This window comes from Miscanthus floridulus, chromosome 14 (genome assembly GCF_019320115.1).
Source record: "Miscanthus floridulus cultivar M001 chromosome 14, ASM1932011v1, whole genome shotgun sequence".
NCBI lineage: Eukaryota > Viridiplantae > Streptophyta > Magnoliopsida > Poales > Poaceae > Miscanthus > Miscanthus floridulus.
The window spans coordinates 19035078-19049962 of NC_089593.1; the positions used below are offsets into that span (position 1 = coordinate 19035078).

General features: G+C 48.1%; 1 protein-coding gene across 3 annotated transcripts; it reads left to right on the forward strand.

Moving 5' to 3' along the window:
- The first annotated feature begins 4238 nt into the window (after nt 1-4238).
- LOC136504249 (transcription factor VIP1-like) lies at nt 4239-7518 on the forward strand. Of its 3 annotated transcripts, none has more exons than XM_066499108.1 (4): nt 4239-4940; nt 5216-5348; nt 6700-6784; nt 6985-7518. In XM_066499108.1, exons 1-4 carry the CDS (start codon nt 4387-4389, stop codon nt 7245-7247), a joined length of 1035 nt encoding a protein of 344 aa, XP_066355205.1. In that variant the 5' UTR covers nt 4239-4386; the 3' UTR covers nt 7248-7518. The 3 variants fall into 3 exon arrangements, with proteins under 3 accessions (XP_066355205.1, XP_066355207.1, XP_066355206.1); XM_066499110.1 differs by having other exon boundaries at nt 6916-7118; XM_066499109.1 differs by having other exon boundaries at nt 6921-7118.
- Nucleotides 7519-14885: the final 7367 nt, after the last annotated feature.

The window sequence follows — 14885 nt, forward strand, 5'->3', positions numbered from 1 at the left end:
CAATAGAGCAGCAAAACAGAAATATGGGCTGGTGGAGTGGAGTGAGGATGAGGATTAGGGTTTGAGGGAGTTCTGGAATATATATACTCATATGCTTATATGGGCCAAATATGGGCTATATGCTTATATGGGCTAAAATTGCAGAGGTTGGATATTATTTATGCGGGTTTTTTTACCCGCGGGTATGCGGGTATGGGTAGTATACACCCACACCAGTACCCGCATACCCGATGGGTACAAGAATTCGTCCAATAACGTACCCGCAGGTGCAAAATGTCTTCCATACCCGCCTCCTTATCGGGTAAAACCCGTCGGGTACTCGAGTTTCGGGTACCCATTGCCATCTTGAGCCTCGACCCCAAAATGGAGGCGTCCCACAGCCGCCCTAGGGCAACAGAGTCAGGGACGACCGCGGGCGAGCCCACACGGGGCCGAGGCCCAAGCAAGTGAAATGCTTGGGACTCCCAAAGTCGTGTCTAAGACCGGTAGGGAGGTCTCCGAATGGGATCCCACCATAGGGAGGCACCGAGCCACCAAGGCCCAGCGAACGGCCTCGGCACCCACTAAAGAAACCCTCTAGTACTCTTGGAGTGCATCTCTGGACCACTAGCTGACCCCTAGCGAATGGGGCACGGGCCTCCACTCGGACTCACCCGATAATAGCTCACCGGAAATGCCACCGCTTGCGCCCACCGAGGGTAGCTTGGCATATTCCACCCCTCCTTCTGAACGAAAAGGAAGCACGAGGGTCATACGAAAAGCCAGGGGAACCCCTGACGGTCCTCTTGCTCTGTGCAGAGGCTAAGGGGCTCCTCCTGCAACCTTGCCGAGACCCAGCGACCCAGGCTCACATTCGAGGGGGCTCGGCAAAACAACCCCTCCTTCCGAACGAAAAGGACGCGTGAGGGTCGATTCAAAAGGTCAGGGGAACTCCTGACGGCCCTCTTGCTCTGTGAAGAGGCTAGGGAGCTCTTCCTGTAGATATGCCGAGACCCCGCGACCCAGGCTCGCACCCGAGGGGGGCTCGGCAAACAAACCCTCACGCGCGAGGGGTGTACAAAAAGCCAGGGGAACTCCTGATCGCCCTCTTGCTCCGTGCAGAGGCTCGAGGGCTCTCCCTACAATTTTGCCGAGACCCAGCGACCCAGGTTCGCACACAAGTGGGCTCGACAAAAAACCCCTCCGTCCGAACAAAAAGGATGTGCGAGGGTCGAACAAAAAAGTTGGGGGGGGCCTGACCACACTCTCGCTCCGTGCAGAGGCTCGGGGGATCCACCTACACCCAAGACAAAGACAAGCGACCCAAGCCCGCACTTGAAAATTCGAGAAAACGCTGCAAAGGGCATCAAGCCCGTTACGGTCCAGGGGTTCAAAGGCTGGGCCCCTAAGGGTTTCGACAGCCGCCCTAGGGCAACAGAGTCAGGGACGACTATGGGCGAGCCTATACGGGGCCAAGGCCTGAGCGAGCAAATCGCTTGGGACGCCCTAAGTCATGTCCGAGACTAGTAGGGAGGTCTCCGAATGGGATCCCACCGTAGGGAGGCACCGAGCCACCGGGGCCTAGCGAACGGCCTCGGCACCCACTAGAGAAAACCTCTGGTACTTTTGGAGTGTGTCTCTAGACCGCTAGCCGACCCTAGCGAATGAGGCATGGGCCTCCACTCGGACTCACCCGATAACAGCTCACCGAAAAATGCCACCGCTCGCGCCCATCGAGGGTAGCTGGGCATATTCCACCCCTCCTTCCGAGCGAAAAGGAGGCGCGAGGGTTGCACAAAAGGTTAGGAGGACTCCTGATCGCCCTCTCGCTCCATGAAGAGGCACAGGGGTTCTTCCTGCGATCTTGCCGAGACCCCGCGACCCAAACTCGCACTTGTGGGCTCGACAAATACGATAGCATTCCTCGATCAACGTGAGAAAAAGACCCTGGAGGAATGAATCCATTCCCCTAGGGCCTCAGGGGCTACACCCGGTGGGTGCGCTCGCGCGCACCCACCGAGGCATCGAAATATGAAATACCGTTCCGCCAGGAGCCACCGCAAGTCAAGCCTTGATAAAACCTCAAGAAGAGCGCTCACGCTCTCCCTAAGGCTCGGGGGCTACTGTCGGGTACCATAAAACGGGGTACCCCGAGCGCATACCAAAAGAATCACTTAACCCCATCAAGAACAAAGCCAAAGGGTAAGCCATTTATTAAATCCCGGCTTCGTCGAAGCCCACCAGCTCTCCGCCTCGCTCCGGGTCTCGCACGGGAGGTCTCGGCGGCCTGCCAAATCTCCGCCTCACGCGAGGCCTCGCATAGAGGGCCTCAACGGGGAACCGATTCTCCGTCTCACCCGAGGCCCCACGCGTAAAGCCTCGGACCAGATGTCGATTCTTCGCCTCTCTCAAAGCCAGCTCGGCAACAACCCGTCGCTTCCGCCTCGACCAGTCTCCCCAACAGCGCGTCGCGTCCCATTAATGCGCCAACTACTCCCGTGATATCAGCCGAACGACGGCCCGACACCGCGGAGTGGCCGACGAGACGGGAAGTCACGTCAACGCCATACCGTCCCAGACAGGGCGCGGCGGGGATTACCGGCCACTGTGCTCCGGTGCTGTGCCCACGATCAGCGCCTGCGCTACACTGTGCCACCTAACCCCCGCCCCAGAGACAACACGGCATGGGGGAGTCTAGTCCGGGTCATCATAGCCTCGGAATCAGCGTACGAGATCAACTGTTCCCTCCGAGCCTCGGTGATCTACGACAGGGTCTCGGCAATATCGGGATTCACGTCTGCCGAGACCCCCACGATGGCTCGGCCTCGGCACCAACTGAGCCTCGGCTTCTCACGCAGTCAACACACAGTGACCAGCACACCGACCGCCACGCCCGCTTCAAGGTAACACTGGAGCTCCCACGACGCACAGGATCGGATGTGACCAGCGCGTCGCCCCAGTACTTCAAGGATAGACCACTCCATTGCCCACGCTGCCACAGTAACAGGCTACAGGGCTTGGACATGCCGCCTCCGTTCGCATGACGCCGTGTAGCTAGCGCATGTGTCACCCTTGTCCCCCCCCTTCAACTATAAAAGGGAGGGATCAGGGCCGTTTCTAAGGGAGGAAGAATGAGGCCTATGCCCACGCAACGAACTCACGCATGAACACATAGACGAACGCTCGAGCTTTTCCGCTGTCTGAGATCAACATCTCAAGCAATCCACGCCACTCCACGTAGAGACCTGGGACTAGCTCCCTCTCTCGCCCTGCTTGTAACCCCCTACTACAAGCACTTCGGTGCAAGGAATACAAGATCGATCTCTCAAACTGAACGTAGGGTGCTCATTACCCGAACCAGTATAAGCCTTGTGTCTCTTTGCATCACCATCCGGATTAGGAACACACAGTACAAATTTACTAGTTGGTTGAGTACCCGCTGGTCCGAAACACCGACACCTCGCGTTGCCACGGAAATCGCTGATGATTTGGAATAAAATTACTTATACAAAGGGGTTAACAATTATAAGTTAATGTTAGTAAATGACGTGGCACGCTGATGTGAATAACTATATACTCAATCGATCCCAAATTATAAGACGTTTGACTTTTTGACACCAAGTTTGACCACTTGTCTTATTCTAAAATTTATGCAAAATATCACTTCTTTTGTCGTGGCTTAGTTTATTATTAAAAGTTCTTCAAGAATGAGTTAAATTTGACTATGTTTGTATAAATTTTTTAAATAAGATGAGTGGTCAAACTTAGGGTCAAAAAAGTTAAACGTCTTACAATTTGAAATAGAGGGAGTATATGTTAGCGAATGACGTGTCTTGCTGATACGTAGATCATAATTGCAAATGCTAGTTGGTCATAAATGCATCCGATAGTGGATTGATTAGGTGGATGGCTTGCATGTTTAGAGAAATAGTAGTTTTTAAAATTAGAGAATGTAGTTGAACCCAAATTTCAGTTAAAAGAAAATTTGAAATTTGATTTTATGGTGCTTAATTAGTTTTTTTTAAAGGCAATGACATCAAATCGAATCCCGGCAACTGCTAACTGCTAGTAGAGTATGGAGGTGGAAGGTTTCCACTAGTTTAATGCTAACCCATGCATATAATCAACCAGGTGAATACCCCGTGCCGCAAAAATTATTGATAATTTAGATTAAAATTACTTATACAAATGGATTAACAATTATAAGTTAATGTTAGTAGATGACGTGGCATGTTGGTGTGGACAAGTACAAGACACAGCGCGGGCAGTCCCACTCTCTCTCCCTCTCCCTCTCCCTCTCCCCACGCGAGCGAGACCAGACCACGCGCCGCACCGCCGCAAAGCCCGCCGCCTTGACCCGCGAGAGGGTGCGAGCTAGCTCTAGCCTAGCTGCCGGCGCCGGCTGAGATGGACCCGCGCTTCGCGCTGCCGGCCGCGCCGGCGCCGTCCACGGGGGGCGGCTTCGCGCGGGGGCACCACCGGCGGGCGCTCTCGGAGACGTTCCTCCGGTTCCCCGACGCGGACCTGCTCCTGGACCCGGACGGCGACTTCTCCTTCTCCGACCTCGACTTCCCCTCGCTCTCCGACGACTCCCCGGCCGCCTCCGACCCCACCCCTCCGCCCCCGCCGCTGCCGCAGCGACAGCAACAGCAGCAGCAGCAGCAGCAGCAGCAGCAGGCGGCCCCGGCCCCGGCGCCCCGCCCGCCCGGCGGCGGGGCCCACACGCGGAGCCTCTCCCTCGACGCCGCCTTCTTCGAGGGCCTCTCGTTCCAGGGACCCAGCGGGAGCGGGAGCGCCTCGGGTGGGCCCGGGCACAAGAGGAGCGGCTCCATGGATGGGGCCACCTCGCCGTTCGAGGGCGAGTCGGCGCTCTCCGGCGGCCTGCCGGACTACGCCAAGAAGGCCATGCCCGCCGAGAGGATCGCCGAGCTCGCGCTCATCGACCCCAAGCGCGCAAAAAGGTGGGGAATATTTCTGGCATTCGATGCTTCCTAGATAGATCCGGAGGGAGAATCCTTATCCAGCACAGTAATTTAGCGTGCCGAGCAAGGGTACTGAGAATTTAGTACTGATTGCTTCTAATGTTAGTATTGTGCTATCTGTTATGGCATCTGAGCTATCTGCCTCGTTTTAATGACAATGATTGCGCGATTTTTGGGTTCCTGTGGTGCCTCCGAGCTATCGCCTATCCAGGGCTTGTTGATTTGTGCTAAGTTTTCCATGGTCTGTCGTGTAGGATTCTGGCGAACAGGCAGTCTGCAGCGAGGTCAAAGGAGAGGAAGATCAAGTACACTAGTGAACTGGAGAGGAAGGTCCAGACTCTGCAGACGGAGGCCACTACGCTGTCAGCGCAGCTCACCCTGCTCCAGGTATGGGGTTATATTTTGTTTCAAAATCATTTAAGTTCAACGAGAATTGGTGTAGAATTACACCAAAGCAGCTTATCTTTCTGATAGGCTTTTGGTTGTGTGCTTGTGAAGAAACACACCGATTTCTTCTCTGCGTGTGTGTGTGCGCGCCCCCCCGGGGGGGGGGGGGGGGGGGGGGGGGGGTGTTTTGACTGAATTAGTTGGTTTGTTTGAAAATTATTCTCATCGAACAATCACTTTGAAGTAGCTTTATTATTTCCACTTTTGCCAGAGCGCAGCAGTTTATAAGGAATGTAGCATGCCATGTAACATGAATCGATACTGGGAACTGTGATTGGGCTTTGGTACTTTTGTGACAACTTAGTCATTTCAGTTTGCATTTGTAAGCACTAGCTGCAGAACATGGTTGTTTAGGATTGAAGCAAGTGCAATGAAAAGTACTATATACCTAATTACTGACCATATCTAAATGAATGCACGTGCCAGAAAAGGATGCAGATGTAAGTATGCAACCTATGTCTGAAAAGAAAATATCTCGATATTGCAAACAGCCTATTTTATGTATGGTCATTTATACTTGTGCACAGTGTTTGAATGTATCATATTGTTAGGCGATGTTTGTGTATGGAGAATAAATCGTGACTCAAGTGTGCACTACAATTTGATCTGTTAATGGCAAGTTAGAAAGGCATGGTAAATTGGTTTGCTATTAAGATTCTCAAATCTTTTAAGGAATTTTTATGCAAATTTGCATGGTGTTTACATTTGGGTGCATGGAGGCCATATTTGTATACATTGATATTTAAGATGTAATTAGAGCTTAAGCATTTATTTCCTTTGTGTGCATTTCTGCCTATGGAATTATAGTTGTCGTGGCAAATGGAGTTGGATAGGATTCAATATTTCAATGTGCCTATTAGTCTTTAGAGGTAAAAGCGGATGTTTGGGGACCGATAGGTCACTACTCACCACGAAAGGGCCATTGATGCTCCATTTCAGAGTATGATTTTGTTTGGGGACCGATAGATCACTACTTTTGTTTAATAGTATACTTTTGCAGGTTTAACATTCCCACTTTAGTAATTTCTGTTTGTGCAGTATTGGAGTAATGTTTCCAATAGTCGTGCACTCTTACTTTATTGATATTTTCATGTTGCTGTTGCATAACCTCCCTTTTGTATGTCTGAGAATATTTGGTAGGGTATTGTTATTGAAGACTGCCAACCAACGACTTATATACCCTTTTCCTATTTCTGGATATGTTTTAACATTTTATGATGCAACCTTTTATTTGTTCTCCGCATATATAACATTGTCATGTCTGACATACTGCGTTTTACTTCAAACCCAGAGGGATACAACTGGTTTAACTACTGAAAACAGAGAGCTCAAGCTTCGGTTGCAGTCCATGGAAGAGCAAGCTAAACTGCGAGATGGTATGTTCTGTTCTTTCTTCGAAACATTTTTAGTTCTGGTTGTCATCATTGATTGCTCTTAAAACACAAAATTCACTGCCAAGATCTTTGGTTATACTGACAAGTTTATTTATCTGTCACTAATGAAATAGAACAGTTCTAATTTCCTAGTTATTTAGGGAATCAGCTCACTGAAATATTTCACTTGCTACCTCACACAGCTTTGAATGAAGCCCTGCGAGAAGAAGTCGAGCGACTTAAGATAGCTGCAGGACAAGTCGGGAACATGTATGGGAACCCCTTCAATGGTGGACTCCAGCAGCAGATTCCATCCTATTTCGCGCAGCAGCAGCAGCAGCAGATGTCGTACTTTGGTGGCCACCAGGCTCAGCATCACAATCAAAACCATCGTCACCAGAGTCCATCAAATGGGGGGCAGTCGCTCAGTGGTCAGTCCCTAAACGACTCCATGGATTTCATTTGAGGACAATATCAGGGCCAATATTACGCCATATACCAACTGCAGTTCAGCACTGTAAAGATAGCTAATGTACAATGTATGCATATGCCTCATTGGTAGTGTGGTTAGCTCTTCTTTGTATCATCATTAATCTGAAAGTGGCTCCTGTATGTCAAAATGCTGTTTGTTTTCTTCTTTGTTGATTTCTGGAGTAACGTGTTAGACTGAACTAACTACCTTTAACAATTTATGTAAATGTTTAGCTTTTTTTTCATGGTGGATGGCTGTTGTTACCTTTCATTGTTGTGCTACACTGTGCCCCTTCACTGTCTCGGGTTTCTGCGTTCTATAGCTACTATGTAGCGTAGCATGGGATTCAGTTAGTTTGCAAGGCGATAACGTGAAATCAATGTTTTCCTAAACGGTAAACGGTAGACAGTCAGCGAGGTCTCGTGTAGCGTTTAGACTGTGTACACGGCGTGTACACGGTTTTACACGGATTACTCGTTTTTACTTTATTTGTAAAAATAACTATAATAACCTGTGTATATATTCCTATAACATAGATAATATTTGTATATTCAAATAATTTTATTATGAAAGTATATTCCACAACTAATCTAATGGTACTTATTACACATCATAAACATTTGTAATATTTTGAAAATAACATAGATAAATTATTTTCAAAATATTACCCAGTGTTCGCCTACACGGCCGTGTAGACCGATTACACGGCCGTTTTTTACCGTGTACACGGCGTTTCCGTGTAACCTACCGTTTATGGCCTAAACTGCACGTTCGGCTACCGAGTAGCGATTACACGCCGAGTAATCGGTCTACACGGCCGTTTAGGCGAACACTGCGTGAAATTAGCGCTAGCATGTCAAGCCTTGATCAAGTAATAGTGGCAAGAGACACGATGACTGGAATATGATGGCCCATATAGGTCACCAATGATTGCTCCCTCGAATCACAAAAGAAAAGTGTTTTGCATATTATTACACTGTAGGTAAAACCGAATCACAAAAGAAAAGTGTTTTGCATATTATTACACTGTATGTAAAACCACATGTTACCCGCTTGCTTGGCTAAAAAGTCATGCTGGAAGTACTGTTCGTTGATTTATTATGAGAGAAAAATATTATTCGTTTGCTAAAAAAGTACGACTTATAAGATAAGCGAACATAGTGGAGTTTAAAAGATTTGACCATTCTTAAACACCAGCGAGTGATAAAAAAAACGGTTTTACCTAAGGCAGTAGCATACTAGCTCAAAGGCAAGATATACTACTTTGCCCCGACCTCACCGTTCAGGTAGGTTGGTGGCTTGTCTCTCTCAGTCATTTGACAAATCAGAAACAGCATCCTGGACCTGGAGGTCGATGGGATGTGAATATGACAATGCTCCTTCTCACATCTCACCTTTCTTTCTCGTTTGACACTCCTCACATCTCACCTTTCTGTAACGATAGTAGACCTTTAACCTTGAATTTGGACAAAACTATCTATTTTCACAAAATGAGTGAACAATTGCACTTGTGTTATATAGATATATCTTATTCTGTAGCCACTTTGAGTTACGATAATTACTATGTTAATTTACGAGATTATAGTAACTTTTTACTAAGCGATTTACTATAACGTTATGATAAATATCCCCATGTGTTAGAGTAACCCAACTATCATAAATATATATTGATATTATCGTGTGTGTGTGTGTATATATATATATATATATATATATATATATATATATATATATATATATATATATATATATATATATATATTCTTTTTTCACCAAGGTGGGGCATGCTCAAAGGGGGCACTTCTGTTTGTTCTTCGGTTGCTATCGGTAACCACATTCTTTTGTCTCATGTTACTTTATAAGTTGTATTTATTACAAAACAAAACCATAGTGGTGTCTCGAATGAGGTTTTTATGCAATGAATTTTTGGATATAGGATTACCACCCCCATATAAGAGCAGCTGATGCCTGCTAGTTTTTAGGTGAAAAGTATCATTGCCATTTGCCAATGCTGGATGATTTTTGCTTAAAGGTTTCTTAGTAAAAGTTTCATAAGGAAAGTGTGGAACATGTTACTTGTGCTAATTAACCTAGAAACTGACTAACAGCTTTAGTAGGTTCAATATAGCACCAGCACTAACAGGAATTCCTGAATTTCCCCCTGTGTTAGTATCGGCCATGACACAGTAACCAATATCATAGCGTGATCTGAAATTTCACCATAGGTATGTGCTTTTGAGGAACAGCACTACAACAGGCTCCTTTTTCTATTAGGGCGTATTTAGTTCGTGAAATAAAATTTTTTGATGTCACATTAGATGTTTCGGGAGATGTCCGAAGGGGTTTTCGGATACTAATAAAAAAAACTAATTACATAGCTCGCCTGGAAACTGCGAGACGAATTTATTAAGCATAATTAAGCCATCATTAGCGCATGGTGGCTACTGTAGCACTTATGGCTAATCATGGCCTAATTAGGCTTAAAGCATTCGTCTCGCGATTTTCAACCAAGCTGTGCAATTAATTTTTTTCGTCTATATTTAATATTCCATGCATGTGCCGCAAGATTCGATGTGACATTTTGGGATGAAAATTTTTAAAAACTAAACAGGGCCTTAGTAATGTGATTTCACTATCACACTGGATGGCACACCATTAAGGAGGGCACTTGTTTTTGAAGTGCAGGTGGAGAAATCAAAGGCAATATAGTAAACAAAAGTCCATGCTTTCTCTAATAATATCTTTTCATTGCATTAGGGCCTGTTTAGTTCCCTCCCAAAACGTCAAATTTTTCAAGATTCCCCGTCACATCGAATACGAAAACGCATGCATGAAGCATTAAATATAAATAAAAAATAAAACTAATTACACAGTTTAGACGAAATCCACGAGACGAATCTTTTAAACTTAATTAGACTATGATTGGACACTAATTGCCAAATAACATCGTTTTGCCAAAAAAAATTGGCAACCAAACTGGGCCTTAGCTGTTCAGAATGAGTGCACTGACCCTCATCATGTTGGCGCAGGATCACAGGTTAGGCTGGCAAAGCAGTACGAAGCAAAGGCCATGTTGTATTTATGGCAAACATGTCACTATAGCATTTTTCTATTTTCTTTTGCAGCTTCCAAAGCCTTATTTCCTACTCATGCATTGAATTTGTTAGGATGATCAAATCGATCATCTAGCTTTTTTTTTTATCGAGCTATGCTGGAAATCTGTGTGCCATTTCATTAAGAATCGATTGTATAGCTTGCTAGATCATTGAAAAGAATCATCTAGCTTACTAAGTATTATTAGCTTCTTGTAAGTTCCATTGCTGCAATTTAGCCTTCTTGTTTCGTGCAATCTTAATGAATTCGCTTTCTGAATCTAGTGGCTGTAAGGAGTGATTGAAACTGTCTTTCACTTTCAGAGCTCATTAAGTCATTATACTCCTGCTGTTTTCTATGTCAACTTGCCTGCTGCTCAATACTTTGCATCTTTAAGTGCCTGTCCTTCAGATTAATGGTACAGATATCATACGGTGCCAGATTGCTGTATTACGCATTTATGCTTCAGGTATTCTTTTTGGGCTTTCTTCTTTTGAAAATTAATTGGAAGTGTGGTACCCGTTCCAAAAGGTGAGCGGACTGAGCTGGACCTAGGACTCAAATCCAGCTACGTTGACAGAAGCTCTAGCACTCCTAGAAGGAGATGAGCACCATAGATGGCAACAGGTTATTGTGCCGTCACATTTTCCTTCGTACATGGCGCATCCTGCATTTCCCCTCAAGAACTCTAAGCTCTCCACTAAAAATTTTCTGCGAGTCACATTTTGACAAGTGTTCGAAGAACCATATCAAGTCATGTTTTTTTTTAATATGGAAATCTCTACTAAATTCTTCTAATTATTTGTTCCTGTGATCATCATGGTGGCGCCTGCCCTGGGAGAACCAGACAACTAGGTTTGTATATATCATATAAAATTGTTTCAATATGATGATTCCATGACTTTCAATCAGAATCATTGGTCTCGTGGAATCATTGGTCCAGGTTTGCATTTATGATTTTTTGGGTTCACTAAAATAATGTTTCGCTTCTTTCTCTGGTACCATTAGAATGGAACCAAGGTCTCCATCAGCCGGCCTTGACTCATTTGATGTCGTGGTAGAGTATTTCATAAGCATGGTAAACAGTCAAAACTATACTACATGGAGTCTGCAGTCATAAATTTCTTTTCTCGGTTTCAAGATAATTACTGCCATGCTCTATAAATAATGGTATCATGAAAGTCTTTGTTATCGATATTACTTTTTCTTCCGAATTTACTACTCTATAAACTTGTATCATGGATTTGTTAGATAATATACTATTACCTTATGTGAACACAGCAAGGGAAGGCGGTGCCGAAAGACCCCCTACCGTGATACTGTAGCCGCTGCAGGTGCAGGCACCACATGGCTCACCTGCAGCACTGTAGCCACATGCAGAGACAGGCGCAGAGTCAGCCCTGTATGTTATCTAGTCACTGTTGTAGCAGGACAGCTGTACTGGAACTAGATGGATAAAGTTGTATAAATAGACTACAACGACAACTCAGTAAAGAGAGTTTAGATTTGTCATCTCCCATACAGAGCTTCGGTCAACGCTGGTGTCTTGTACTATGTGTGTATGCTCTGTTTTTCCCTTCTTAGCCATAGTGCGTGGGGACGGACAACGCTTATTCGTGGTCGGCACGGCTAGTGGGTGCTCGGCAACACTAGTGGGTGCTCGGCAAGACTGGTGAGTGGTTCACTCACCTGAGCCGGTGATCCTGTGGGCCAACAAGTGGTATCAGAGCCGTACAAATGCCGCCGCCAGACTAACCGCTGGCGATGACAGGCGGTTCGGAGATGGGCGACAGCAGTGGCATTGCTATGGCTGCCCAGCCACGACCGGAGGTCGTTGTTTGCATGGTGCGGGAGGTCAGCGGCACCAGTTGACCAACGCTGACTCGCACCAACTATGGAGAGTGGTCGGTGACCATGAAGATCAAGCTCAGAGCCTGACGGCTCTGGAATGTTGTTGACAAGGGCACCGACAATGAGGAGTATGACATATCAGCGTTGGAGGCTATCCTCGCTGTTGTACCGGCGGAGTACAGGGAGCCGTTGGGGGTGAAGAGCTCGGCTAAGGAGGCGTGACAGGCTATTGCGGCGATGCGCGTCGGTTCCGACAGCACAAAGAAGGCGACGGCCTAGCTTCTAAAGCAGGAGTACGCCAACCTCAAGTTCAAGGATGGTGAAACAGTGGAGGACTTCTCCCTCTGCTGGTAGACGCTCATCAGCAAGCTGAAGAGCCACAACGTCACCATCGACGAAGAGGAGGCAGTCTCCAAGTACCTCCACTCCGTGCCGGCAAAGTACATCCAAATCGCTCTCTCCATAGAGACGATGCTGGACTTATCCACCCTCACCATTGAGGATGTGATAGGCCATCTGTAGGCGGTGGACGAGCGCCTGGAGCAGGCGGCAGCAACGAAAAACTCATGCTGACGGAAGAGGAGTGGGCTGCTTGGAGAAACTCTAGGAAGGCAGCCTCCTTCAGCTGTAGTGGCGATGGCAAGCGCCGCGGTAAGGCTTCTTCAGAGAAGAAGAAGCAGGTCGACCCCAACTCCTGTCGGTGCTGCGAAAAGATGGGCCATTGGGCACAGGAGTGCCCAAATCGCAAGCAAGAGAAGAAGAAGGCTGAAGCTCATCTGGCGCAAGCTGATGATGAGGATGAGGCCACTATCCTGATGGCGACGTTCTGTGCACTGCACGACGTCGAGGTCGAGGAGAAGGAAGAGGCGACGACGGTGGAAGGACCTAGGAAGGCCCTGAAGACTGTCAACCTCGACGAACCACACACCCAAGTCCATCTCGGACGTGTGGGCGCCGACCAGGAGCAGTTGTGGTATCTAGACTTCAATGCTAACAACCACATGACGGGCTCTAAGGTATCTTTCTCCGAGCTCGACGATGATGTTACTGGTACGATGAAGTGTGGTGACGGCTCAAGGGTGGCTATCCAAGGGCGCGGCACCATCATCTTTAGGTGCCAGAACAAGGAGCACCGCGCGCTAACGGATGTATATTACATTCTACAACTGCATTCCAGCATCATCAGCATTGGTCAGCTAGATGAGCGCGGTAGTGAGGTACTGATCAAGGACGGAGTTCAAAGGATCAGGGACTAGGAGCAGCGACTTCTCGCCAAGGTGAAGAGGTCCCTGAACTAGTTGTACCTGCTCGACCTGAAGGTAGACCAGCCGGTGTGCCTAGCGACAAGGCACTTCGAGGAACCATGGATGTGGCATGCCCGGTTTGGACATCTTAGCTTCGACGTGCTAGGTCGGCTAGAGAAGATGGTCAAGGGCTACCCCACATCAAGCACGGAGGTGAGTTGTGTGACAGCTACCTGGTCAGCAAGCAGAGGAGGCTACCTTTCCCAAAGGCGGCTAAGTATCATGTGAAGGACGCTCTTGAGCTCATCCACGGCGACCTCTATGGGCCGATCACGCCTAATACAAATGGTGGTCGGCGGTACTTCCTCCTGCTCGTAGATGATTGCAGTTGCTACATATGGCTACAACTCTTGATGAGCAAGGACGAAGCGGCGGCGGCGATCAAGAAGTTCAAGACGCGCGTGGAGGCCGAGAGCGGCAAGAAGCTCCACGTGCTGAGGACTGATCGCGGCGGTGAATTCACTTCGGTGGAGTTCACTGCGTATTGCGTGGATCAGGGTATGGGGCAACACCACACCGCGCCGTACTCGCCACAACAGAATGGCGTGGTGAAACAACGGAACCAGACGGTGGTCGGCATGGCCCGATCCATGATGAAGGCCAAGGGCATGCCGGTAAGGTTCTGGGAGGAGGCGGTGACCACGGCGGTGTTCATCCTCAATCGCGCTCCGACCAAAGCCCTGACGGGCAAGATGCCATTCGAAGCTTGGTATGGGCGCAAGCCGAGCGTGTCCTTCATTCAGACATTCGGCTGCATCGGGCACGTCAGGAAGACAAAGCCAAACCTCACCAAGCTGGAGGACAGGAGCACACCGATGGTGTTCCTAGGCTACGTGAAGGGTACCAAGGTGTACCGGCTCTACGACCCACGCAAAGACAAGGTGCTTGTCTCACACGACGTCATGTTCGACGAAGAGGTAGCTTGGGACTAGACTAGTTCGAGCATGGGGGAAGCTGGCAGCTTCACCAACACCTTCGTCGTCGAGTACTTGGTCATCCATGGTGGTGGAGACGCTGGGGAAGAGGTGTCGAGCACTCTGAGAGGAGCTCCGAGCACTCCATCGATAGAGCCAAGCACTCCTAGGGCAGTGCCAAGCACTTCGGGAGGGATGCCGAGCACTCAGAGAAGAGTGCCGAGCACTCCTAGAGGGATGCCGAGCATGCCAGGAGTGGTGTCGGGAGATTCTGCAGTGGTGGCGACCACTTTAGGACGGATGCCGAGCACTCCCATGACGGAGCCAAGACGTCTTGCAATGGTGCCGACCACTTCAAGACTGAGGCTGGGCACTCCTACAGTGTGGCCAAACACTGTAGGAGTAATGACGAGCTGTCCAGAAGTAGTGCTGAGCACTACAACCAGGATGCCGAGCACTCAAGGTGCTAT

Bases quoted from the DNA above. Each gene is read 5' to 3' on its own strand.
- LOC136504249 (XM_066499108.1), top strand. From the start codon at position 4,387: ATGGACCCGCGCTTCGCGCTGCCGGCCGCGCCGGCGCCGTCCACGGGG. The intron at 5,349-6,699 runs GTATGGGGTTAT...CTTCAAACCCAG, and splicing joins CGCAGCTCACCCTGCTCCAG to AGGGATACAACTGGTTTAAC. The intron at 6,785-6,984 runs GTATGTTCTGTT...TACCTCACACAG, and splicing joins GCAAGCTAAACTGCGAGATG to CTTTGAATGAAGCCCTGCGA.